The sequence below is a fragment of the Lagenorhynchus albirostris genome, chromosome 19, assembly GCF_949774975.1.
Source record: "Lagenorhynchus albirostris chromosome 19, mLagAlb1.1, whole genome shotgun sequence".
NCBI lineage: Eukaryota > Metazoa > Chordata > Mammalia > Artiodactyla > Delphinidae > Lagenorhynchus > Lagenorhynchus albirostris.
The window spans coordinates 5,345,923-5,371,675 of NC_083113.1; the positions used below are offsets into that span (position 1 = coordinate 5,345,923).

Consider the following 25,753-nt stretch of genomic DNA (forward strand, 5'->3'; position numbering starts at 1 on the left):
TATGTTTGGACTTCAGGGTGATGAAGGAGGAAGAGGCTGGCGGAGGACGTTAAGCATGGCTCCTGCAGGACCCCAGAGCCTCTTGTCTTGGTACACCCTCCCTCCTAGGAGATGTCTTTTATCCAGGGAATGCCACTGCCGAAGCTCGTGGTGGATTACCTTCCGTCCATCTTCATCTCCGGGGTCAACTTCGTGCTGCCACCGGTGTTCAAGCTCATTGCCCCACTGGAGGGCTACACCAGGAGCCGCCAGATCGTTTTTATCCTGCTCAGGTTCTGGACTCCTGGGGTGGGCTGGGGATGATGGTGGGGCTGGTCGGGGGACATTGGTTGTAGCAAATAAGAGACTGAAATCGTCAGGATATGGGATCCAGTGGGATCTGGATTCAAATCCCGACTCTTCCTGTCACTGAGCCTCAGTTTTCTTCATCTGGGAAATGGGGAGAATTGTGAGCACGCTCCACACAGGAGAGTCCAGGCACGTGGTGGGCACTTGGTCAGTGCTGATTCCCTTTCTCTCTCTTCCCCTTGCCAGGACAGTGTTTCTCCGCCTGGCCTCCCTGCTGGTCCTGCTCATCTCTCTCTGGAATCAGATCACTTGCGGGGGAGATGCGGACGCTGAGGAGTGCAAAACCTGTGGCTACAATTACAAAGAACTTCCGGTGAGGATGAGGGGTGGGGGAGGGGACGGACTCCTGGGTCCTTGAAGGAAAGGAGGAGCCCGGTGGGTCCGGACCCCTGGCTTGGGAGGAAAGGGGAGCTTGGGGTGCTAGAATACCTTCCCCTTGAGGACAGGGGTATGGATTTAAAAAAAAACTAAAGGCCCCCAGAGAAAGTATTGATAGAATCTCATAGCTTGCAGTTTGGAGACTCAGACGTTCGGGTCTACAGGTGTCTGGGTCCTGAGGTCTTTATGACCCGTTCTTCCTTCCTCAGTGCTGGGAGACTCGCCTGGGACAGGAGATGTACAAACTCCTGCTGTTTGATCTCCTGACCGGCCTGGCAGTCACGCTGCTCATCCAGTTTCCTCGGAAGTGAGAGTCCCGCCCCTTGCTGTGGTCCCGCCCAGCACCCAGTTTTCTCTTTCGCCCCGCCCCTTTCTAGCCCTGCCTCTGACTGCCCTGCCCGCAGACCCCGCCCCTCCACGAGTTTAGTAGTCACTTCCCTGCGGCCCTGTCCCTACTGCCATGATGACCTCTACGCCTCAAGCCCCGCCCTCTAGACACACCCCCTCCAGAACCTTGAAGGCTCCGCCCCAGCCCCAGATATGCTCACTTCCGATTGGTGGGCGGGACGTTGAAGGCGGGGAAACCCGTGGCCGGCCTGCCTCTGATTCGGCCCGGCCTCACCCCGCCCCTCAGGCTGCTGTGTGGCCTCTGTCCCGGGGCGCTGGGTCGTTTTGCGGGGACCCTGGAGTTCCAGGTGCCTGACGAAGTGCTGGGGCTCATCTACGCACAGACAGTGGTCTGGGTGGGGAGTTTTTTCTGCCCTTTACTGCCTTTGCTCAACACGGCCAAGTTCCTGCTGCTTTTCTATTTGAAGAAGGTGAGGGGTGGGGAGCACCCTTGGGTCTGAAGCGGGAGGTATTGGGGCTTGGGCTTCTGGGTCCTGGGGGGAGGAGGGGACTGAGGGATGTGACTACTGGGTCCTGTAGGGGGAGGATGCCAGGGTCGTGGACTACTAGATCCTGACGGAGGATGGGTCTGGAGGACAGATTCCTGGATGTGGGAGGAGGGGTCCAGGGCATCCCAACTTTTAGGTCTGAGGGAAGCGGGGACACGGACTCCTGTGTCTGATAGTGGAAAAGAACTGGGGCTCCTGGATCCTGACTGAGGAGAAGAGGCCAGGGACCAGGGCTCCTGGATGGTGGAGAAGGAGAGTCTGGGGCTCAGATTCCCTCATCCCCCCCCCCACCAGATCACCCTCTTCTCCACCTGCTCCCCGGCCTCCCGCACCTTTCGGGCCTCCACTGTGAACTTCTTCTTCCCCCTGGTCCTTCTCCTGGGTCTGGCCATCTCCACCGTTCCTGTGCTTTACAGCATCTTCCTGTAAGTGTGAGAGGCACCTGCCTCTCTCTCCCTCCCTCCTTCCTCCTTTCTCCAGGGTTCTGACTTTTGGCCATCCTTGAGCTCTGCCTGTCTTTGACTTCAGGATCCCACCTTCTAAGCTGTGTGGTCCATTCCGGGGGCAGTCGTCCATCTGGGCCGAGATCCCCGAGTCTATTTGCAAGCTCCCTCAGACCGCCCAGAAATTTCTCTTCTTCCTGGGGACCCAGGCTTTTGCTGTGCCCCTTCTGCTGATCTCCAGGTGAGAGCCCTAGACTCCTGGGTCTGAGTTTGAATGTCTGACCTGGGGTCTCGCTGCCTGCTTCCAAGAAAGAAGGGGGCTGGGGGCCCAGACTCTTGGGTCTGAGGAAAGGAGGGGACTGGGATACTAGACTTCTTGAGTCTGAAGGAGGAGGTCCAGACTCCTGATTACTAAAGAGCCCTACGTTGAAGATATTCTAAGGGCGTTTGGGGAGTAGCTTCCATTCCATCTCTTCTAGCATCCTGATGGCGTATACCGTGGCCCTGGCTAACTCATACGGACGCCTCATCTCTGAACTCAAACGCCAGATAGAGACGGTGAGCCAGGCCCGGTCCCTGGGAAGGGGTCCTGGGGAATATGGAAAGGGACACGTGTGGAGAGAAGATCTGTCTTATCTCCACCTCTCTTTACCCTTTACCTCAGGAGGCGCAGAATAAAGTCTTCCTGGCACAGCGCGCTGTGGCGCTGAGCTCGGCCAACAGAGCTCTTTGACCTGTCCAGCCTGGCTCAGGGTGACCTCCCACTTTCAGACCCAGACCTGCCCTCAGATCCTTTGTAAGCCTCGGCCACATCATTTGGAAAATAAGCGAACTGGAGAAGACTCCATGCTTTTCCAGCCCTGGGATTCACTGCTAAGTCCCTGACTCTCCAGTGAACCTCTTTCTAGTACCAATAAACACAGCTGAGGCTGCTGAGTGCTTTTTGAAACTCGCGTCCAGAAGGCGGGGCAAGGCATCAGCGGGACATAAACCAATCAAATGTGTTTACCTGTGGGTCGGCGCGGCGGGCTCTTCCGCGAGAGGACCTGGCGGGAGTGCCAGCCAATCAGAGGCCGCGTTCAGTAGCGTCCGGGCGGGGACACTTGTGATTGACTCAGAATCGTGATAAGAGGCGGTCGCTAGGCGACACCACGCGCAATTCCGAGCAATGGGAGGTGGGCGTCTCAGCCAATCAACTTTCGCTACAGACCCAGAGGGGCGTGCCAAATAGTCCAGGACCAATCCGTGGCCGAGACAGGGAGGGGCCATCCTCTCGCCAATCTGAAGTGCTAGAAGGCGGGCCTGCCAGTCCGTGGACAGCTACGGCGCCATGAATATCTTACCCAAGAAGAGCTGGCACGTCCGGAACAAGGACAATGTCGCCCGCGTGCGGCGTGACGAGGCCCAAGCCCGGGAGGAGGAGAAAGAGCGTGAGCGGAGGGTGCTGCTCGCTCAGCAAGAGGTAAGCTCCCAGTCCGGCCGGGCGGAGCGCCCAGGCGCCTCGGGAGGGACCGGAAGTGGGGCGGCGCGCAGGCGCAATGCACACCGTGGGGAATTAGGGGCCAGGCTCCCTGGAAGCGTGTGCGGTCTTTTGCGTATCCCACCTCGAGCTCTCCCTGGTCTTGGTTCTACCCACTCCTAGAGTAGGAGCTCATGAATAAACGAAGCCCTGGACAATTCAAGGAAACTCGGACCACTTTTTAGTTTACCTGCACAAACTCCCTATTTAGTAAGCGCCTACTCTATGCTCGCCCCGTGCAGAGCGCTTGACTTGCCAAATCTCTCAAGCACTGTTCGTTCTTAGAGAGGCTGTCATTTCCATTGTGCAGAGAAGTGAGATGGCTTCAGAGAGGAAGACACAGCGAAATGACAGTGGAACAAGCCAGTTCCGCTCTGTCGGGCGAGCCTTTTGCCTGCACCGCTGCCCACACACAAACACTACAGGCTCTCTTTATAACTCCTAACCTGTTTGGTTTATACCTAGCTTCCTGTCCTTTGGCTAATCTGATTGTCAACACTGGCTGGGAGGTAGTCAGGGTTTTTAAAATTCACATTTACCAGTAGAAATTGCAAATCAACTGGGGATAGTGACATGGAGCCCTGCCTGGAATTCAGATCACCTGTCCTAATACACGAATTGGCTGCCTTCGTAGCTGTTTTTACTGTGTCACTCGAGATTGGGAACCCCCCTGGTTTACTGTTTGAAAGGTAGCTTACAAACCCAGGCGTTGCCTCATTCCCCCACCCTCTCCGCAGGCTGGGATAGGTGCCTCTTCTGGGCTCCCAGTGCCCCTGCTCCCTTTCTTTACAGCCCCCAGCACCACGGCCTGTGGTTTTCTGTGGTCGGCACCAGGCTCACAGTTCCTTGAGTCACATCTAGGTTCTGAATGTTCTGCCTATACCTTTCTTTTCCCCCAGGCCCGCACAGAATTCCTACGGAAGAAAGCCAGGCATCAGAACTCACTACCTGCGGCTGAAGCAGCAGCACCAGGAGCCCCAAGCAGTTCTGGCCCTGTGGATCTGTTTCGAGAGCTGCTGGAAGAAGGGAAGGGGGTGAGCAGAGGCAATAAAGAGTACGAGGAAGAGAAGCGACGAGAGAAAGTAAGTCGGTCTTGCCCTCTTCGTCAGAGTCATGGATGGAGCTGGGGGAAGGGGAGCACCTTGCCCGTCAGGTGTGACTAAGGAGTGTTTAGGGATATGGTGGGGATTAAACAAGCTAACGTAGGGAACTCAGAACCGTACCAAAACATAGCACTTAAGAGGTGTTGGTTATTGCCGGCAGCTAGGTACAGACCTCTCAGGTCTCTCACCTGCTGTCCAGAGCATTTGGGAAGTGTTAAGGGGCTTTTAAATGTAGATCAGATCCTGTCAGTCACCTGCTCTCAGGGACTTCCCATCAAACTCTGAACTTGCCTCCTCCCCCCACCTCAGTCATTCCTCTTCCTTGCTTGCCTCTCTCAGGTTTTTCTTCAGTTGTCTCCCCGAAGATGCCTGCCTTTGAACCCTAACCTAAACCAGCTCCACCCTGTCCCCTCCTTCCTGTGCTTTTTGTTTCTGAAGCTGCCATTGTGCCCATTGTGCCCCCGGAGCAGGAGCCCCACACGTACTGGTCTGTTGTGTCCCCAGCACCTGGCAGAGTTGGCTCATGACAGGCCTGTTGGCTCAATGTCTGGTTCTGCCTCGGGAACCTTGGGTGTCCCTGGGTTCCCCAAGGGGAGACACACTTGACATTCTCACTTCCACATTTTGTCTTCCTCAGGAGATGCAAGAGAAGGCTCTGGGCATCCTGACGTACCTGGGCCAGAGTGCAGCGGAAGCCCAGACTCAGCTCCCTTGGTACCAGCTCCCCCCAAGTCGGGGCGGCCCCGCGTCTGGTCCAGGACCAGATGAGAAGATCAAGAACCGCCTGGACCCTCTGGGGGAGATGCAGAAACATTTGGGGAAGAAGAGAAAGCACAGTGGTGACAATGGCAGTCACAGCAGAAAGGAAAAGGAGGGACCTGAGAAACGACCCAAAGAGTAAGGAGCCTGGGCCTTGGGGGTTGGCCATGGCCATGTGGGCACCATGGAAGCTCTCTCTGGTTGGGACGGGAGGGCTCTGGGGTCTAGATACGTGTTCTCAACACGTGGTCCAGGGACCCCGGGGGTCCTGACACCCCTTCACGGGGTCTGCGAAGTCAAGCCTATTTTCATAACATCATTTAACTTTTTAACTCTAGTTCTCGGGGTCCCCAGAGGCTACATGATATGAGACGACACCACTGATGTGGCTGGTGGAACATTCGCTTGTGTTAAGATTTCTCATTTTGTATATGCAAGATATTGACAGATAAAATCCACTGAAACAAAGCTCTCTGAGGTTCAGTTTTTGAGACCAGAGTGTGAGAACCACGGGGCTAGAATAAAAGCAGGTTTGTGTCCCTAGGATGCAGACTCCTGAGTATAGATCGGGTATACCGACCCGTCTCCTTTCTCCCACAGATGAGGGAATGGGGAGGGCCAGGTTGTGCTCAGTGCCACAGCCCCTTAGTGGTGGAGGGGCACCCACCTGTAGAGGTGGTGAGGCCAGCTTCAGGGTCCCAGCACCAGTCTGCTTCCCTCCCAGGTGGCAGCTCCCTCCCAGAGGACAATGGGGGAGGGCGGGGCCTCCTGGGACTACCAGCTTTCTGAACCGACTCTCATCTCCTCCCAGACCCCCGTCCCTGGACCAGCTTCGAGCTGAACGTCTCCAGCGGGAAGCGGCCGAGAGGGCTCGGGCACAGGCCCTGCTGGCCCGGATTGGAGGCACGGCAGCCCAGGAGGATCAGCCAGAAGAGGTGGACGATCGGCGGAGGCGGTACAACTCCCAGTTCAACCCCCAGCTGGCCCGGCGCCCCCGCCAGCAGGAACGCCCCCTGGCTCACTGACTCAGGGGGTACAGGAGAGGCCGCTGCTGCCAGCCGTCATATAAAACTATTTATTCATAAATATTTTCCAAAATGAAAATAGGTTTACCAAAAAAAGTCCCTCACTGGGGAGGGGAGGAGGGGGCAGCCCTCGCCCCCGGGCCCCCAGGGTGGGGCTGAGAGAAAGAGAAAGCCTCCCAGCCCCCTCCCTGCTTCCTGGGGGAGGGGGCTGCCCTATGGCCTGGGGCCTCCCCCCAGTCTTCCAGGGCAGGGCCCTCACCTGGGCAGGGGGATCAGCATGCGGGGGGAGGGAAGGGTGGAGGGAGGGGCCGGTGTCACTGGAGGTCCCGGTCCTCCAGGTAGCGGTACTCAAAGGTGAAGCCTTCCTTCTTCCGCTGGCCCCACTTCTCGTAGTCAAAGTAGATGTAGGTGCCCTGGCCGGGGGAGAAGGCGGTCAGTGAGTGGACGAGGTGGTCGGGGGAGCTGGCAGAGGGACAGGTCTTAGGGCCATGGAGGAGCCAGGCACCAGGCCAACTGCCCTGCATGCACACGCCATCTCACTCCACCCTCACAAGGCTCTTCTCAGGTGGGAAACGTTATCACTCCTGCTTCAGAGGAAGCAGAGGGAGGCGCAGGGAGGTCACATGCCAGAGCCGGGCCTCGACCCCGGGCACGTGTGCCAAACATCCTATCGCTTCTCTCGAGGCTTTGGCTTTGATCGAGTGCTGAGTACGTGATGTATGTCCTAGGGTTTAGTCTTCACAAAACCCCTGAGGCCATGGAACAGGCTTGGAGTCTACATACATCCAGGCACGCTGCCAGGACAGACGTTTTACTGGCAACAGCGGTGGTGTGGGAACTTCTGAAGGACTGATGCCTGGAAATACACTAACTTAGAGGATTACTTTGGACCAAACCGGGAGGGAACAGGATGTCTGTAGTTAGTGTCCAAGATGACACAGTGGGAATGGGGCCGGGTTCTGAATGAATGGTGGAAATGCTTCAAAGAACCTGAAGGAATGGAGGGGAGGAAGTTCCCTGAGGACAAGGCCCTTGTTCAGTGCTTGGCATCAGGTAAAGATTTGGTGGAAAAAAACCACTGTGGAACATACCAACTAAAAGTTGAAATAAAGTCCAGTACGCCCATGACACTACATAGCAGGCACCATTTAGTACTTACACGTTATTAACTCATTTAATCCTCATAACAACTGCATAAAGGTAGGTGCTGTTACCCCGTTTTTACAGATAAGGAAATAGAGACAGATGTTCAAGTGAATTGTCCACGGTCACCAGCTAGAGCTGGGTTCCAAACCAGGTAGTCTGGCTCCAGAGTGTTTTGCAAGTGGGAGGTCCCAATCAATCAATTACGAGAACAACAAAAGAGCTTCCCCATCCGTGTTTGCTGAGCCCCTCTGCTGGGTGCTGGGGACTGTCAAGGTCCCCGAGCAGTGCAGCCCATGGTCTTGGGTGGGAGACACCACATCCCCCCACCGCGCCAGAGGAGGGGCGGAGGCACAGGCTGTGTGTGCGCCTGGGGAAGGCTCCTCTGAGGAAGGACATGGAGGCTGGGACCTCTGGGGTGACCGCGAGCTGGCCAGTGAGGAAGAGGACAGTGTCCCAGGCAAGGCAGATGGCCTGAGGGACCGAGCTGGCTGAAAGTGGTGGCAAAGGGAGCGGGCAGCAGGGCTGCCAGTCTGCGTGTGGAGTGGGGACTCTACCCGGACTCAGCCAGCGGGACCAGAGTGGACAGGGCACAGGGAGGGGCCCTCACCTGCTCGAACTCGTCAGTGATGGTCTTGGGCTCCTCGTGCCTCTGGAACCACATCATGTACTTGGTGTGGAATCGCCATGACTGCTTCTTTAGGGCCTTGGCTGCCAAGTACTGTGCCTTAGTGCCCTGAGGAAGGAAGCATGGAACGGGGGGGATCAGGGGGCCTCGCAACTGGGTGGGGGCCAGGTGGACGGGGCAGGGCGACAGGGCTGACCCCAGGCCCCGCCACAGACCGAGGTTGGGCCGGACAATCCAAGTACGGATGGGCTGGGGCACAAGACGTACCAATGCTGGTCAGGAGAAGGAAAATGAGACGGGAGGTGGAAATTGCTTTCAGAGAAGCTTTGAGAAGGAAGAGAAACTAATCGTGATGAGAGCTGAGAGGAGGCAGTTTAGAAACTTTCTCAAGGCTGGATGAGGGAGGGGGTCACTGGTGACACAGTGGGTTACGCAGAGGTTGGACAGTTCCCTAGCGGGTCCCCAGGGAGGCCCGAGTACATGCCAGCGAGCAGCGTGCTGACACAGTGAGAGTTATCGGGACGGGCACTGTGGGGCTGGGCTCCCTGGGTGCTGCGCTAGACCAACCCAGCCCTCAGCCTCAACTGACCTGACACCTCAGCACTGGAGTGGGGACAGGGAGGGGTCTGGTGTGGGGGGGGGCAGGACTGGGGGAGGGGGAGGGGGAGGGGTGCGGTCCCGGTGGCGGCAGTGGGGCACCCACCTCACCCCTCCAGCCCGAGGGGGGACGGCGGCGGTGGCGGCGAAGCCGGGGGGCCCGAGGCTGCCCCGGGGGCCCTGCTGTACCTCCAGATAGTAGAAGATGAAGAAGAGCGTCTCGGTCGACAGCCGCTGGTAGAACTCCACAGTGTCCGAGTGCGGGGGCGGCATCTGGTGGTGGTAGGGGGGCGTCGGGCAGGGGTTCCGGGGGAGGTACTGCCTGTGGGGGGACAGGATGGTCAGTGCCGGTGCGCGGCAGCCCCCGGCCTCCCTGCCTTCTCTCCTCTCGTGGATCAAAGGGAGCGTCTCAGGCACCACATCACCCAGCATTACCACCTCAGTCCCTGTGTCCTGTGGGGAGCCCAGGTCAAGGCTCCCTCGGATTCAGGGGCCCCGTACCCAGCCCACGTGGCCCCTCACCGGATGCGCTCAGAGTCTGAGGGGTGGGGCATGTGATGCCAGGCGGCCTCTTCCATGGCCTGCTGGTAGAGCTGCTCCTTGGTGAGGGGCACAGGCCCCAGGGGACACACACCCAGCGACAGCGGTATGTTCACCTCCGACAGCTGCAGGGCCGGCTGGGCCGAGGCCGGGGGAGCTGACGTGCTGCTCAGGATGATGTCTGCGGGGAGGGCAGAGGGTGGGGCCGGCGAGCGGTGAGGCTGGTGCATCCGGCCCCTCCTGGACGGCCCGCCCCACCCCTGGAAGCTCACCTCGCTCAGTCAGGTGCAGCGTGGGGACGGGGTCCTCGATGCCGGAGCTGATGGCTGCCCGCTCCGCCATGGACTTCAAAGAGCTCAGAGGCTCAGGGGCCTGGGGAGGGAAGAGGTGCCTGGCCTGAGGTCCAGGGCCGAGGGCTGGCACTGGGTCCTCGTGGGCCCCGGCACCCTCGCCTGCTCCGGTGGGGCTTCAGCTAAGCCAAGGCCGTTAGTGTAAGAGCATGTCCACTGCAGCACCTAACAGCGGGGAGAAAACCTGGACACGACCAAGTGTCCACTGACAGAGGGGTGCCTAGCACGTGTGGACCCTGCTGTGCAGCCCCGTGACGGTAACACACCAGCGGAGAGCCCGCGCGCCACCGCCGTCACAGAGCCGGCAGCAGCTCCCACTTGTCTGCACGCCTATACGCTGGGAGGAGCCCGCCCACTGCCGGCTGCCCCACGTGCGTCACTAAGACCCCCTGCCCCTCTCCGCGGCCACCGGCCACCGCTGGCCACTGGCAGTTGCCTTCCACTCCTCTCGCCACCCCACTCCCCACGCCCTTCAGTCACCGAGGTCTCTCTTCCCTCGGAGGCACCTGCACTGCCGCCCCACACCGTCCTGGTCTCACAGGCCCCCGAGGGACCTTTCCAGCCATGTCTTTCTCTGTCATTTTTCTACTCAAAACCTTTCCACCACTCACCCAGTAATTAAAAAAAAAAAAATGTTGTGGACCTGTTTTGAGAATCTCAAGGCTCATTTCTTCCCCCAGAAAAATTCATACACTGAACTTCCTGTCCGTTGTATTTCTAAACTTTGGGTGCTCACTGGGAGCCAGAAACTCTCCTGAGAGCTTTATGAGGACTATTCCCAAGCATCCTATCACATTTGAGGAGTGACGGCAATTACTGTCATTTTCCAGATGAAGGCAGGTACAGGAGGCAATGCAGGGCTTGGACCCCGACAGTGGGGCCCTCCTCACCCTGCCTCCTGCGGAAGTGAAGTTAAGACACACTGGCCCAGGGACTTCCCTGGCAGTCCAGTGGTTAGGATTCCACACTTTCACTGTGGAGGGCCTGGGTTCAATCCCTGGTCAGGGAACTAAGACCCTGCAAGAAGTGTGGTGCGGCCAAAAAAAAAAAAACCCAAAATAAACCCCGAAACACACTGCCCCAGATGGTCACCTCACGTCCTGCTGCTGCCCTTTCAGACTCTGGCCCTGCAGCCAGCCTGCACCCCGTTCCTCTCGCCTCCGCTGAACCCTGCTTCCCAGCCTTCTAACTACAGCTCTGGCATCAGCCCCCCATAGAACTCCAGCCCGGGGGGGGGGTGGGGTGCTTCTCCCTGTCAGCCCCGCCTGCCACTGTGACCCCACACGACCTGGCCCTGGTTCCACCTCACAAACGTTGCTGGGCTGCCTCCCCAGGTTAAGTCAGATACGCACGTGGGTCCACAGCACCCCGGCCCTCACCCCACCCAGACATGCACGCCATACAGTCCCACTCTGCTCCCTGTACGGAAGGTGGGAAGTGGCTACATTTAGCCAGCACGAAGTGGCTCAGAGCAGACATCAAGTGTTTTCTGGACTTAAATGTTTTTGTAGAAGGCAAGAGGGTGGTAAGCTCTGGATGGTGGGTCATGTGAAGTAATACGTCTTATGGGGACAAATGACCGAGGGCTGGAAGGAGGGCGATGACAGTGGACACCCGGGGAGCGAGCAAGCAAGTACAATCAGGAGCAAGGAAAGTACCCAGAGGGACAGAGACCCAGGTGGGGGTGGCAGAGAAGCCCGGAGATGTGAGCGCGCAGGTGTGCCAGGCGAGAGAAGCCAGAGCGACACAGCGAGGGCTGGAGGTGGAGATGGCAGGTAGAGACCTGTAGCCAGGGGACAGCGACCATCTGCAGTGGAGACACAGGGCCAGGACAGAAAGGCTCGGGGCCCGCCGGGGATGTGCGGGGCCCACCTTGATCTCCGGGGCAGCGCTGAACTGTGGAGGTCCATTGAGCAGGGCGCCGGCTGCCTTGGCCTCGCTGAAGCTGGGTGTCGGGGAGCTGGGAGGGTTCACAGGTAGTGGCACCAGGAGACTGGGTCCCCCCGAGTTGTTCCCTGAGCCTGGGGCCACGCCCCCAGCCCCCGTTGGGGCTGTCGCATTGGGTTCCTTCCTGGGGAGGGGTACAAAGGGTTGGAGGCTCAGAGGAGGGTCCCCAAAGGCGGGACGGACAAGAAGACTTGGGTGATCGGGGAAAGGAGTCAAAAAGGGAGAATGCACAGAACATGGGGCCAGCTGAGGGACGCAGACAGGAGAGAAGCTCTGTGGGCGAAGGGAGAACCCCACCCCTTGCCATCACTTCCCAGTAAAGAAGGGCTGCGGATGTGGGAACAAGCATTCTCAGGACGCTCCCAGAGACCACACGCCTAAACGTTCTCTAGGAAGCAGGTGGGACCACTTCTTACACGGAGTGGCCCGTGGAGAAAGGGGTGGGAAAGAGCCACACAACAGAGCAGCCCACCTAGAGCCCAGGGGTGAGGCACCCGGGGAGGAGGGAGGGAGGGAGGGATCCGGGGGGTCTTCCCCATTCCCACAGAGGACGCTGCGCTCTCTCTTGGGCCACTCTTCTGGGAAATGGTCTGACCTACGATCTGGAGGGGTGGCTGGGGAGAGGATGGACTGGGACCCTTCACTGTAAGAAGTGGACGCTGAGCCCCTGATGGAGTGAGGAAGGCCCTGGGGCAGGACACAGAAAAGGGAGGAGGCGGCAGGGCACGAGACTCCTGCAGGAAAGGGAGAGCCAGAGCGTTCCAACGGGTCCCCGGGGGGCTCTGAGAACAATCCCACTTAAGCGAGGAATGTTCTAGGGCAGAGCTGGGGGACACACGTATACGATACCCCAGCTGGGAAGAAGTCGGGACTCAGCACCTAAGCGGGTGGGAGAGAGCTCTGGGGGAAGTCCCCACTGGCAAGGGCAGGGCCCGGATCTGCACCATGTGGCAACCGTGTGGGCGGCCCCGTGCCTCCTCGTGCCAAAGGCTGCCTGTCCCCAGCCCTGCCCGAGGCCGGACACTCACGAGGTGCTGGGAGGTGGGTTGTGGGGGCCAGACGGGGGGCCCAGGGCCTGGCTGTTGGCACTGCTGCCCCCGCCGCTGCTGAGAGCCACCTCTGCCGGGCTGTCTGCCACTACTGAGCTGTAACCTGGGGGAAGGAAGAGGGGCTGAAAGGGGCCTGCGGCAGCCACCCCAGGACCCCCCACCCGGCCGCCTCCCACTTACTGGTGGCGCCGTTCTGCTTGCCTCCGCCTCCGCCTCCGCCGGGCTGCACGCTGGGGGGCCGGGGCTGCGCGGGGCTGGGCCCACTGGAAGCTGGCGGGGCCACAGCCTGGGCGTAGGGGGCGGGCGTGCCCGAGCTGTGGCTGGGAGCTGGGCTGGCCTTGGCGCCCAGGGCGCTTGGGGGTGCTGCCGGGGCAGGGGCCCCGTTGTTGCCAGGGGCGGTGCTCAGGGCAGAGGCGGCGGGCGGGGGGCCGGAGGGGTAGCTTGGCGGCACAGCTGGGGACTGAGGGTGCTGGCTGCTGTGGACAGGCTTGGAGCCGTTTTTGGCTGGAGACTGCAGGTGGGAGGGAGGAGAGGGTCAGGACACAGTGGGCCGCAGGTCTCGCCAGCCTCCCGCACACCCCTCCCCGGAACAAGGCTCCATCCTCGGTGCTGGCCTTGCTGCCCCTCCCTGGGGACCCAGATGACCCCCATTCGCCCTCATGGCTTCAACCTCCACCTTCATGCGCACAACACTCGTGCATTTCTAGCCTGCATCCAGCTTGCCATGTCCTGCCTGGACATCCCCACGATGTCCCACAGGGATCTGAGACACCACTTGGGTGTAAGAGAAACCCATCCACCTGATGACAGGGCAGTAGTGGGAAACACATCAATGTCCTCAGTATGAGGTTAGCTGGACCCAGCCAAAAGTCCAAGGGGAGAAGAGAGGACAGCTGAAAATAGGATAGTAATTCTGAATGTCACTTAAAGGGTCCCAAAAGCAACTCAAGGGGCCGTTAATGACCAATACCCCAAAAAGCACGTGGGGTAACGTGCGCCTGACAGCCCGCGGCTGAGCTGCTGACCACCCCTCTCAAGCCTACCCGGCAGCCGTCCTCGCCGCTTCCTGGACCCACCCTGAGGCCCCACGGGCACCTCACGCTCACTCCGCACCAAGCAGGACTTGCGATCAACTCCTTCCCGACACCACGCATGGTCACCCGGGTCCCACACCAGCCTCATCAACTCTGCCCTCAGGCTCTCCCTCGGGACCAGCCCTCCCACGAGCCCACAGAGGGCTTTCAGGCTCACTTTCCCCCTGCCTAAAGATAGCATTCCGGTGCAGCAGCATTTCCTAAAGTGTGCTGCTGCCCTGGGACACGTGAGCAGAATCCACAGGGTGCACTAAGGAGAAAAAACTCTCGGAGGCACTTCCCCTCTTGGAAACTTGTGATGTACACCATCTGCGCAGCCAAGGCCCAGAGCGCGCCCAAGAAAAGAAACCTATGTGGTTTTTGACCTATCATTTCTGGGGCTTGCTGGGCCCTTTCAGAGCTGGTCCACCCGGTGTGGGCCCCCCAGCCTGACAATCTAAGGTCCTGCGCTCGCGGTCAGCCCAGTGGACCTGGCTGGGCTCACCTCTCCACACTTCCACGTCCACCATGACTGGCCTATGTCTCCTGTCGCTGCCCCACACGGGAACGTATCTTCCTCTAATGCCCAGGGCAGACGCCCTTCCCAAGAAGCATCTCCCAATCACAGCACCAGCCACGCACCTGTCTGCCTGCCCATCAGTACTGCAGGCCTCCCTCAGGGCAGCCTGACCCACCACGTCCCCAAAGCCCAGCATGGGGGCCACACTCAGGCCTCAGTAAGCCTCTGGAAACCAGCGAAGGAGCGAGTGCTGGGCCCATCAACGTCCGACGCCCATCGGACCCACCTGGCTGATTTCACTATCCGTCGAGCGTCCCCTCTTCTTGTCATCTTCAGAGTTTTCCTGAGGTTTGAGAGGTGCAGTCAGAAACCTGTGTGTCTCTAGGGACCCGACAGAGACACCAATCTCCGAACCCCCGGATCTGAACCCAGCTGACCTACCTTCCAGACCCAGAGCTGTTCAAGCCCCTATGACCTTCATCTCACTGGGGAACCTACCTAAACCCTGCCCCTTAGGGTGCTTGTCTTCTGGGGGCCAGCACCACGTGCCAGGCTCTTAAGGGTCCAGGAACCTGCTCTCCTTCGAGTATCCAACCCTCCATCCCTTCCCAGGTGTCCAGTGCCCAGGCTCCTCGGCACCCCAGGCACCAGCCTCCCTCCTCCACACTCAGGACCCACGTGTGGCCCTAACCGCCCTACCGGCAATCTACAGCCCTTGGGGCCCAGACCCTGGATACCGAGGTTCCCCTCCTGCAGGACATTTCCTCAGCCCCCGGCCCCTGTGCCCTCCGTAGAGACTCAGACCCACAGGCCTCACCGTGGTGCAGTTGGCTGGGCTGGGCGGGATGGGCGAGCTGGACGTGGTCGAAGTGGGCGTGCTGCTTGACTGGTTGAAGATCTCATCCTCCATGTGACTGTGGCTGGGCGGGGAGGTGGCGACCAGCGCCTGTGCTGTGGGGGCGTGGAGGCTGTATGAGCTGGTGGGGACGCCTTCCCCCAGGCCTCCACCGCCCTTCACCCGCAGGCCAAGCCCGGGCCTCACGAATGTCCTCGAGGTCCAGGTCGTCGTAGAGGAACTCGTTCTCCTCGAAGTCGGGGTCCTGGGACGAGTCCACGTAGTACTCGACGTCGTCCTTGATCTTGCGGATGGCGTCCACGAGGATGGAGTCATTGTCCAGCATGCGCAGGATGGTCTCCAGCATGCGCACGTGGTAGCGGTGCTTCTCGATGTGCCGCTTCAGGCCCTCGATCCGGTCCTGCTTCTGCTGGCGAGCCCAGGGCCAGGCTCAGGGGCTGCAGGGCCTGCCCTGCCCCTCCTGCCCCCACAGAACCCGTCCTCAGTCCCTGACCCTGGTGGAGACCCAGAGGCCCCACTCCAGCCCCTCCGGGGTCTGCCCGCCTTGACCCCTCAGGGATCCCGCAGCTCCTCCCACCCCGACATCCCTGGAAACTGCCGAAGGAGCCAGGGATGCCGGCGTCTCCCCTACAACGTGGCCCGATCTGCACCCCGCCTGACCAGCCGCCCCTGTCTTGCTGTAACAGTAATAATGGCAATCCCCGTTTGGGGGAAGCTTGTTGTTTACAACTCTGAGCATCTGTCACCACCATGACCCCCACCCCCAACCACGTGTCCCTAAGAGGAAGCCCAGATTCAGAGGCCTGTCTCCTAGGCTCCCTCCCAAGGCCCCACTCCCTTTAGGATTTGGCATCCTAGCCCCAGTTCCAAACCCCTCCTGCCTGCAAGGACCTCCCTCCAAGCCCACGGTTCCAGACCCCTCAGTCGCAGACACCCAACTGTGGCACGCAGCCGCCCCCAGCTTCCCGAGGAGCCAGCTCTCTGTGCCCCGTACTTCCTGGGTCAATACGCAGAGAGAGTCTGCAGCCCTAGGAACTCGGACCCTACAACCCTGGCTTTCTGGAATCTGGGTCCTGAGCCCTGACTTTGTCTCAGACCACTCTTCTCCTCAGCCTCAATGAGCCGCTCCTCCATGCCCCGCCTTGTCCACACCTGCTGTCCTCTCCTTAGGACCCGGGCCCTCTAGGTGCTGTGAGGCCGCAGCCACAGCTCCTCAACCTCCCCGCCCTGGGCGGCCCTCGGGTCTCACACTTACTCTGCGACCTAAGCAGAGCTCAGCATCTTCCCCCAAAGGGCTCCTCTTCTTGTCGGCTCCAATGTTTACCCAGACACCCAGGTGGGACCCTGGAGTCTGCCTCATCTGTTCCCTGCACGCCCCACTCTCCAGTCAGCTGCTAAGCCCTCCCCATCCCACCCCTTGACCCCCTAATCCTAGCTGCCAGCCCTGTCTGCCTCAGGAGCCCAGGCCCCGACTCCCGCAGCCCGGAAAGCCGGCCTCTCCTGATCGCCAGCCCATCTCTGTCCTCTGGGCACAGGGGCCCCCCACTCACATCCTTGTCGCCCTTCTTCTTGCGTGTTTGCACCGACAGTGACTCCACTTCACTCTCAAACTGGTCCACCTGCATGTTTAGGGTGTCGATGGTATTCTGAGGGTGGGAGGGGAAAGGCAAGCGGTCAGCCAGAGTCCTCTCATACAGCCAGGGTCCGGGCCCCAGGTCACCTCCTCCTCTACCCTGACTCACCGTGAGCCACTGGCCGACCTCCTCCTTTTCCTTCTGGGCAGGGTCCACCTTCTGTGCCAGGCCCAGGCCCTCCTTGCTATAGGCTTTGGTCTTGGTCTCTCGCTCCACAACTTTGAACCGTTCCATTTGCTGTGGAGAGCAGAGTTGGAAGGGGGATCCCAAAGGTGGGAGAGCAGCTGACTCAGGGCCACTGGACACTCAAACCGGAGCCCCACTCTCAGGTTCCCAGCCCTTTGCCTCCCACCTTCCCTAGGTACAGAGACCTCACTCTTCTCAGGACCTCTGGGGACCCAGGAATCCGACCACCCACCTCTCAGGTAGCAGACTCTGGGCTCCTACCGTCTCAATGAGCTTGCGGTTGTCTATAAGCTGCCTCTTGTCCTTGATCTCATTGGATGCTACCCAAGTCTTGATCTGGTCCCTCAGCCGCTGGAGGTGGGAACAGCAGGACACTCAGGACCCAGGCGCCGAGGCCCCCGCCCCCTCCTCTCCCTGTTCCCCCCGCCCTCAGGACACAGGAGTCCGGGCCCCCAGCCCCCTCACTTGAAGCTTCTTAATCTCCTTCTTTAGATCAGCCTCATACTTTTCTTTCTGGTTCGCGTTGGCTGCATTGTGGAGCTGAGGGATGGAGAGAATCCAGGAGTTTGTGTGGTGCTGGCTGCCCTACTGCCCACTCCAGTGGTAAAACTCCAGTCTCTCTCTGCGGGCTGGGGACTCTGGGGACAACCCCCCCAGGACCAATCCATCTCAGAGCTGCTTCTCTGAGGTCCTTGGCACCTGGACATGCAGGCCCTCTCCCTGGTTGACACTCAGGAACTCCTCAACTTCGTTCTGTTCTCTCCTCCCTAGAGACCCACCCAGATTTTTAGGGGCCAGCCCCTGTACCTTCTGCCAAATATCTTCAAACTGCTCCACGCCCTCGGACACCTTCTTGAGGCAGCGATCAATCTCACCTGGCCAGGGAGGAAGGCAGGCTGTTAGCATCCTGCCAAGGCAGCAGGGATCCAAAGAGGAGTTCCGAGGAGAGTGAGCACGTGGCCACACAGGCAGCAGGCAGTGGACCTAGTACCTTGGAGTTTGCGCTTGTCCGCCATCTTCCCTGCCCTACAGACGCACTCTCTTCATACTCTCTTGGAGAAGGACGCTGCTGGGAGAGATTGGGAAGGAATACACATTTACTCCCTGGCTGGTCCAAACCCAGAGACATGATCGAGGTTGGGAACAGGGTGCATGGGATGGAAAGGGGAAGATGCATTTACTATCTGATGACAGAGACTGGGCCCAGTTCTCCTTTTGCTGCCTTGACTGCCCAGCACAGGGTCTGGTCCAGAAAAGGACTCTGGAAGTTTGCTGAAAGAAGGAAATAGATATACTTTTTGGGACTTCCCTGGTGGCACAGTGGTTGAGAACCCACCTGCCAATGCAGGGGACACGGGTTCGAGCCCTGGTCCAGGAAGATCCCACATGCCGCAGAGCAACTAAGCCCGTGCGCCACAACTACTGAGCCTGCACTCTAGAGCCCACGTGCCTAGAGCCCGTGCTCCGCAACAAGAGAAGCCACCGCAGTGAGAAGCCCGCGCACTGAAATGAAGAGTAACCCCTGCTCGCCACAACTAGAGAAAAAGCCCGCGCGCAGCAAGGAAGACCCACCACGGCCAAAAATAAATAAATACATAAATAAACAAATAAGATATACTTTTTGTGTGCCTCTGACCCAGGAAGTGGAAAACTCCTAGAGCATGGAGCACTTTCTCCCCAGATGATACTCAAAAGGATTTTTTAGAGCAGAAAAATGTCATGCAGCACACAGCTGCCTGCTAGGGACAAAGGCCTTAGACCTGGAGAGCACAATTCCCATAGAGAAGTCAAGCACACAGGTGACCAGAATCCTAACACAGGGAGAGGTTACTCCTCAGACAAGTCAGGAGACAAAGAATTTTGCATCCCATGGAGAAGGGCATGATACCATTTATATGTGTATCAGTTGTAAGGAACAAAGGGGAAGTGCAGTGGGGGGACACGGAAGATGCCTACAACTGTGAAAGCTAAACCCACCCACACAGACATGGCTTTAAACCTCTGACAAGTTTATTCCAGAGAAGGATCCTTAAACCAAAGGAGATAATACTCCTAACCCAAAGAGGGTAATACCAAAAAGGGTTACAGGTTTGGGGGCAGAACGCATCACTTGAGAGAAGAGCAGGAGAAGAGAGAACTCTTACGAAGATGAGAGGATGAAAGGGAACCTGAACTGGGAGGGAGCTATCGGCACACACGAAGGAATTGCATGTCAAGTGCACTACTGGTAATGTAGACTCAGGGAAACATAAACCCTCAGACAAGCACCCAATACTTAGAGACACTGGCACCTCCATCCTAAAGGAAGCTACATGCAACCCAGAGGGGACTGAGGTCAAAGGGCAGTCACCAGAGCTTTCGCCAGGGCCCGACACCAAGACCAGGAGAGATGGGGAGCCTTGGGGAGGAAGAGCTATGCCTGTGCTGCAGGAGGTCCCCACTCCCAGCGAGGGGGCCTCTACTGAAAAGCATGGCTTCCTGAGACCTGGGGAGTGCCCACTCAACAGGCCTAAGGCAGGGTGCCCCAGAGCAGCCCCAACTGCCCAGGCAGAAAGAGCCCTACACGGAGGACTCAGAGCCTTAACCCAGAGGGAAGTCACAGCAAGAGGGCCCCCACCCACTGGGAAGGGAACGCAAAGAGGAGTCCGGCCCAACAGAACCTTCCACAGTGACAGAAATGTTCTGTATCTGTGCCACTGAACGCTCGACAGCTCCAAACGTGGCTAGTGCAACACAGAATGGAATGAAAAATTTTTCTGCTAACTAGTTAAAATTTAAATCACACGTGGCTAGCAACTACTGGTGGCACAGGGTATCAGAGAGCACGCCTTAGAACCAGAAGCCCACGTGACGGGGCTGGCCCTCAACCTCAGAGCAGCGTCCTCCACAGGGACCCACTTGCATGACGGCAGACCTTTGACTTGGGGGAGCGTGGATCTCCCCCATAAAGGAGCAAGCAAGAGGAATGGCAGCACCCTTGGCCCAGGGCTGGCTGACATGCCAAGGTGGGGCGCAATCCCAACACGGGAAATTCCGGCTCCAGGAAGGCGAAGCCGCCAGAAAAAGGATTCAGGAGAGAGTTGCGCAGAAGGGACTCAAACTGAGGTGGGGCAAGAGCCTTTGACCTGGGAGCTCACACAAGGGCCTGGACCCCAACACTGAGGTGTGCAGGAGAGTTTTTGCTCCAACACCCCAACGCTGAAAAGCCTCTTACTGCCCAGGGGTGGGGGGTGGGTACAGGAAGCTTAGACAGGCGCTTATACTCCCGGCCTCTGTCCCAGGAGCCCAATGCTGGGGCACGGCCGGGTGGTCCAGCCCAAAGGGACAGGACGCCCAGTTTACACCCCTAAACAAGGCACTGCACGCTTTAGGGAGGGGAGGCTTTCTCCAGGTCCCCACACTGAGTGGGCTGGGACACCCAGCCCAGCTGAGGAGTTGATACCCTGCAGAGGGGGCAACAGACGGTGGCAGCAGGAAGTCCTGAAGGAGTCGGAAGCAAGGTGCCAAGGGAACAAGAGCCCCAGCCGGGAGAGTGGGGTTTCAGACAGAACCTCAAAGTGGGCAACAGCTGAGACTAGGAGACCTGCCCCGAGGAAGGCAGCTCCTCCAGAGAAGGGCAAGTACGCCAGGCTCTCCACAGAAAAACCCCACAGCAAAAGGGTGCCTGTACCTTAGATCCCCAGCAAAGGACCAGAAAGGAAGCTGGGGCCTGAGTCCTGAAGTAGAGATGCCCCCACAGAAGAGTCCCATGCTTAGAGGGCTGGGAGCCCCAGCGCTCTGGGAGGGTCCACCAAGATGCTCCAGGGAAGGTAACCATGGCAGGCCCACTCTGAGACAGGCAGGCATCTCAGGGAGAGGACCTGGTGTCCTCACCGCATGGAGTCTCAAACGGCACCGAGGAATCTGGGAACCTTGGCCCCGGAGACTTAACCAAGAGACTCTGTCCAAGAAGGCACATCCCCACGAGTAAGGAGCCCACACTGAGCGGGTGGGTAGGCTGAGCCGTGGGCCAGACCCGCAAGAGCCAACACCATGACGTGAGGGGCTGAAAGTAACGAAGAGCCCCAACGGCACCTCAGGGGAGATGACACTGCCACACGGAGCGGCCTGGCGAGGAGTGGGGCAGGAGGAGCAGAACGCTTAGTCCTGGGGAACCAAGCCAAGCGGTCCCCGATCCTGGGGCTGTCACGTGCCGATACACGGCAGCCGTGTACCGTGGGGAGAGGAGATCGGGCCTGCTGGGAAGTGACGCTGGAAGGCCATCCTGAACTTGGGAGGCTGCTGACGCTGTCACACAGAGATCTGAGAGGCCGGAAGGTGGATGTATTAGGTCCTGGGGCGGAGGGAGTTATCTCCCCACGCGAGGCCCAGTACCAAGGGTGGGGGACTGGAAATCCCACCTTGGAAAGGTTACACCAGAGGAATCTTTAGTCCTGGGGAAGGTGACAACAGTGGGGTCGCCCCCTCAAGTCTCGGGGATCTCACACCCCCACGTCAAGGAACCTGTGCCTCAGGAGAGGGCAGAAGCCTAGTCCCACCCAGTGGGACATCACAAGCAGGGGCTGAAGCATTAGCCCTGGGCACCAACACCTGAGAGGGTCCTTAATCCCACAGGAGGGGACACACAGAAAGGCAGAGACACCTCAAATCCAAGAGTGGCCAATACAGGCAGGAACCTTACCCCTGGAGGAGGCAACACTGAGAGGCTCCTCGTCTTGGAAAAAGGCACCACTCCAGCCCCAAAACCCCACACCTCACAGTACAAGAACCTCAAATCTAAGAAGTCTTACACTCCTAGGGGGTTCTAGCAGGGTGGGCATGGGTAGGGATGAGCCCTGGTTCTACGACTGTTACACCAAGAGGGTTCTCTAGTGCCGGGAAGCTCACACACCCACAATGAGGAGCCCTAGAGGAGCACCAAGGGGGTGGGATCCTTGACCCCTGGAAAGATGATACCCCAGTGGAGGAACTGATGTGAATACAGATAGAAGCCTCAGACTGAGGGAAGCGACAGCCTACACGCTGAGGGCAGTGGCGGCAGGTGTCAAAAAAAAACAGTACCGAAAGGACAGGAGCATCAACTTCGGGGGAGGTGACAGCCCCTGAGCTAACAGGCAGGTCCTCCTTAGACACAGGGGTGCTGGCGCTGCCCACAACAGGAGATCATTAACAACGTGGAGAAAGCAGGAACCTGGGAGGTACCACCAAGAGAGAACCAGGTACCTGAGACCCAGGGGAGCTCAAGAGCCCCACCAAAAGGACCCCGAGGCGGGAGTGACATCGAGAGGAAGCCCACACCGGGAGGGAGGTGGGCAGAGTCTGGATCCAGGCAGAGCTCACAACCAACAAGCCAGAGCTCACAACCAACAAGCCAGAGACCGATACCCAGACCCAAGAAGAGCGAGCGCAGGCCTGAGCGGGTGACGCCGAGAACAATCCTGACTCTCCAAGGAGTAAGGCCTGGGCTGTGGGATGTGGAAGCCTTAGACCTGGGGAACTTTTCACTACAGAGGCGTAAACTTGGGCTGAGGCTCCAACTCCTGGAGGTGGCATCTTCACTCCAGGGGAGTTCATCCCCCACCCCATCCCCAAAGAGGAGAGTAGCGCCCACGGTGGGAGGGGAGCGGAGAGAGGAGCGCTGGCCCCGGGAAGGCTGACCCCCTCTCGCCACGGGGGTCCTCAACCAGGGGACTCGCAGCCCCACACCCACGCGGAGGGGGCAGCCTCGCCCGGAGACCGCTCCCCAGCACAGGGGCTGCTGCCGAGGGGGGCAGGCACCTGAGCCCCGAGAGGGCGGGCACCTGCGGCCAAGGCGCCTCCATCCTTCCAGCTCCTCCCGACGCGGAGAGGGGCGGGCACCTCGCACCCTCACACCCCACGGGGGCTCGACGCGGACGCCGCGCGGCGCCGGGGTCGCGGGAGGACCCCCGGGCGCCGCCGAGTGGCGTGGAGGAGGGAGCGGGGGCGGGGGAGCCGCGCACCGCCGGGCCGACGGCGAGCGCCGGGGCCGCGCGGTGGCGGGGGCGCCGCGCCGGGGGCGGCCATATCGCGACAGGCGGCGGGGTCGCAGGGGCGGGAGGCGGCGGGGAAGGCGGCCGACGGCGCCGGGGGAGGAGGGGAAGGGGTCCGGCCCAGTCGAGCCTGACGCTCTCACCACAGGAGCTGGCGCCGCCGCTGAGGAGCGTATCGCGACAGGCGGGGGAGGCGAGCGCCCGCCGCCTTTTTCTCGCGCCCCGGGCCCGGGCGCTATCGCGATAGCGGCGCGAAGCGGAAGTGGGGTGGGGGGAAGTGGGCCCGGGGTTGTTCTGACGACGGGGGTCGGGGCTCAAGGGAGGCCGCGGCGTCTGCCGATGGCTCCGCGGAAGCTGACCGGGCCCGGTCCAAGATGGCGGCGGCGGAGGAGGCCTCCCCTCCTCTCTTCTCGTCTCTGGCGCCGACCCGCCCCCGAGCCCCGAATATAGGCCTGTCATTGCTCCGGCCGCACGTCGCTCTTGCCCCTCGGACGCGCTCTATTGGTTCTTGGCGGGGATGCGGCCGGCCCCCTCTCTCCGATTAGACAATCTCTCCAAGGCGCGGCGTTCGATTGGCCTCCTGCGCGGGCTGCTAGGATTGGCTCAGGTTTTCTTCCCCGCTCCTCCGCCTCCTCCCGCCTCGGGGCACAACACGCCAGCGCGAGGACTCGTGCGTCAATCCAGAGACCTGTGTCGTGCTGATTGGATACACCCGCCCCCTTTCTCTTAAACCAATTGGTCGGAGGGAGGAGCTAGGCTGATCAGGGGCGGGAAGTCGTCCGTCAAGTTTGGAGCCGTTTTCAATTGGCCGTGGGGGGACTTTCTGCCCTGAAGTCATTGGCTGGTCCAGGAAGTGGGTGGGGAAAGCGAAGGAAGGCATGGAGAGTGGGCGATAGAGGCCGCGTACCTAATGGGAGAAAGACAGGTGCCTTCAAAGCGGGGGCCGGGCTGAAGTCATCTGCCAATGAAGACAGCCCCTGGGCTGGTAGGGAGGAGCCGGGAAAGAGGGTCCAGCCCTCTTCTTCGTTGGCCCTGTTGTCGTTCCTCCCAGAGTGTCCAATAGTTTGGCGAGTGGGCGGTAACCGCTCCTAAGGCGTGTGAAACGGGGCGTAGCAGGCAGGCTTGGAACCTGGGAGCATCCTTCCACTTCCCTTGGGTCCTGGCCGGGCAGGCCGGTCCCTGTCTGTGAGCTGCACAGTCTTCAAGTGTCTGTATTTGGCATATCTTTGAGACACAGAGGAAGGGAGAAAAGGAAGGAAGCAGGAGACGATGCCCCAAGTCACTGGCATCACGCATAGCTGAATTGGTTGGGAAGCGCCATGGAGGCATGGAGTATTTGTCCTGCTTCTGTGTGGTGACATGACCGTGGGACAGTAATTCTCCTCTGCACCTCCATTTCCCTGGTGGTGTGAGGACGCCGCAGAAGGTACAGATGAGAGTCCCTGTTCCCCTCCCACGGCTGCCTCCTAACACCTACTGGTCCTTCAGATCTCAGCTCAGTGGTCTTTTCTAGCGGGAAAACTTCCCTGACCTCCCGTGCTGAGAGCTCACGTGAGCCCTGTTCATTCGGATTTACTTTTGCACGTATACTGTCATTTTCTTAATTATTTGAATCTCCCCCTCCGGATTTTTGCATCCCCAGCGCTTAGCAGCAAGAAGCACTCAGTAACCGTTTGCTGAATGAGTACCTGGATGAACACGGGGAATGACTTGTGGTTAAAACTTGCTAGGCACTGGTGCTCTGGCAAACCAGGAGGCATTTGCCCTGGGTCACACAGTCAAGATGAAGTCATTTCTGCCCATCTCCTCTAGGTGGAGGAAAGTAAGATAAATCCAAGGGAAATGCAAGTGAGAACTGCATCAGAATCGCCTGTGGCAAGGCAGGCAATGCTTGTAAAAACGCAGTGCTCTTAGGCCCACACAGATCTGGGAAGTGAAGCCTAGGGATCTGTATTTTTACAAACTTCCTGGGTGATCATTAGAGGTCTTTTTTTTTTAATATTTATTTATTTATTTGGTTGCACCAGGTCTTAGTTGCGGCAGGCGGTCTCCTTAGTTGCGGCTCGCCAGCTGCTGAGTTGTGGCATGTGAACTCTTAGTTGCGGCATGCACGTGGGATCTAGTTCCCTGACAAGGGATCGAACTCAGGCCCCCTGCATTGGGAGTGTGGAGTCTTAACCACTGCACCACCAGGGAAGTTCCTCGTTAGAGTTTAAGAAATATTGATCCAGAAGACCCTTGTTATTTAAAGTGTGGTCCCTGTTGTAAATCAACTACTTCCCCTAAAACAAACAAACAAAAACAACAAAGTGTGGTCCCTGGATGGAGCAGGGCCTTTGAGGTTTCTCAGGAATCACCTGGGGATTTGTCAAATGCAGATTCTGACTCAGGAGGTCCCAGATCCTGCTTTTCTAACAGATTACCAGGCAGTGCTGCCAGTCCACACTTTGAGTAGCAAGGGTCCAGAGCAGTGGTTCTCAAATTTGACTGCATGTGTGAATCACCTGGGGGCTTAAAAAAATCCAGATACCCAGGCCTTGCCCTAGACTGATTAAATAAGCGTTTCTCAGGATGGGAACCAGACATTAGTAATGCAAATTCCTGAGATGATTCCAACATGCCACTAATCTGATAAGAGGATTTTCTAGAGCAGTGGTTTTCAAAGTGTGGTCCCTGCATCAGCAGCATAAACACCACCTGCGAAGTTGTTAGAAAGTCACGTTTTTTGAGCCCCACCGTAGACCAACT

General features: G+C 59.0%; 3 protein-coding genes across 7 annotated transcripts in view; 2 read left to right on the plus strand and 1 right to left on the minus strand.

Moving 5' to 3' along the window:
• Positions 1 to 3,406, plus strand: part of TMC4 (transmembrane channel like 4) — a 15,765-nt gene extending 12,359 nt beyond the window's left edge. Inside the window, exons 8-16 of the mRNA XM_060131142.1 lie at positions 109 to 272; positions 535 to 661; positions 936 to 1,033; positions 1,361 to 1,544; positions 1,917 to 2,047; positions 2,151 to 2,306; positions 2,545 to 2,623; positions 2,730 to 2,861; positions 3,274 to 3,406. Of these exons, the coding sequence (XP_059987125.1) occupies positions 109 to 272; positions 535 to 661; positions 936 to 1,033; positions 1,361 to 1,544; positions 1,917 to 2,047; positions 2,151 to 2,306; positions 2,545 to 2,623; positions 2,730 to 2,798 (1,008 nt within the window). The 3' untranslated portion in view covers positions 2,799 to 2,861; positions 3,274 to 3,406. The remainder of the gene's footprint in view (positions 1 to 108; positions 273 to 534; positions 662 to 935; positions 1,034 to 1,360; positions 1,545 to 1,916; positions 2,048 to 2,150; positions 2,307 to 2,544; positions 2,624 to 2,729; positions 2,862 to 3,273) is intronic.
• On the plus strand, positions 3,391 to 6,550 carry LENG1 (leukocyte receptor cluster member 1). Its single transcript, XM_060131311.1, has 4 exons — positions 3,391 to 3,527; positions 4,484 to 4,666; positions 5,325 to 5,584; positions 6,258 to 6,550. Exons 1-4 carry the CDS (start codon positions 3,396 to 3,398, stop codon positions 6,469 to 6,471), a joined length of 789 nt encoding a protein of 262 aa, XP_059987294.1. The 5' UTR covers positions 3,391 to 3,395; the 3' UTR covers positions 6,472 to 6,550.
• CNOT3 (CCR4-NOT transcription complex subunit 3) lies at positions 6,508 to 23,402 on the minus strand. 5 transcript variants are annotated; one of them, XR_009537125.1, is made up of 18 exons: positions 23,149 to 23,402; positions 17,986 to 18,060; positions 17,802 to 17,869; positions 17,460 to 17,534; positions 17,256 to 17,345; positions 16,917 to 17,045; positions 16,725 to 16,820; positions 15,361 to 15,580; positions 15,136 to 15,269; positions 14,605 to 14,661; positions 12,906 to 13,236; positions 12,705 to 12,828; positions 11,602 to 11,800; positions 9,652 to 9,751; positions 9,362 to 9,560; positions 8,946 to 9,161; positions 8,225 to 8,350; positions 6,508 to 6,884 (listed from the first exon to the last, which is right to left on the minus strand). XR_009537125.1 is itself a non-coding variant. In XM_060131152.1 (18 exons), exons 2-18 carry the CDS (start codon positions 18,008 to 18,010, stop codon positions 6,786 to 6,788), a joined length of 2,205 nt encoding a protein of 734 aa, XP_059987135.1. In that variant the 5' UTR covers positions 18,011 to 18,060; positions 23,149 to 23,399; the 3' UTR covers positions 6,508 to 6,785. The 5 variants fall into 5 exon arrangements, 3 of the variants coding, with proteins under 3 accessions (XP_059987135.1, XP_059987133.1, XP_059987134.1); XR_009537124.1 differs by having other exon boundaries at positions 15,361 to 15,583; XM_060131152.1 differs by having other exon boundaries at positions 9,029 to 9,161; positions 23,149 to 23,399.
• Positions 23,403 to 25,753: the final 2,351 nt, after the last annotated feature.

What these genes read in the sequence shown, in the direction of transcription:
- LENG1 (XM_060131311.1), top strand. Translation starts at nt 3,396, where the DNA reads ATGAATATCTTACCCAAGAAGAGCTGGCACGTCCGGAACAAGGACAAT. An exon ending in TGCTGCTCGCTCAGCAAGAG is followed by an intron (nt 3,528 to 4,483) that starts GTAAGCTCCCAG and finishes CTTTTCCCCCAG; the next exon opens with GCCCGCACAGAATTCCTACG. An exon ending in CCTGAGAAACGACCCAAAGA is followed by an intron (nt 5,585 to 6,257) that starts GTAAGGAGCCTG and finishes ATCTCCTCCCAG; the next exon opens with ACCCCCGTCCCTGGACCAGC.
- CNOT3 (XM_060131150.1), bottom strand. Translation starts at nt 18,010, where the DNA reads ATGGCGGACAAGCGCAAACTCCAAG. An exon ending in CCTGGACCTCGAGGACATTC is followed by an intron (nt 15,270 to 15,360) that starts GTGAGGCCCGGG and finishes ACGCCCCCACAG; the next exon opens with CACAGGCGCTGGTCGCCACC. An exon ending in AACCCACCTCCCAGCACCTC is followed by an intron (nt 11,801 to 12,704) that starts GTGAGTGTCCGG and finishes ACCCCTCCCCAG; the next exon opens with GAAGGAACCCAATGCGACAG.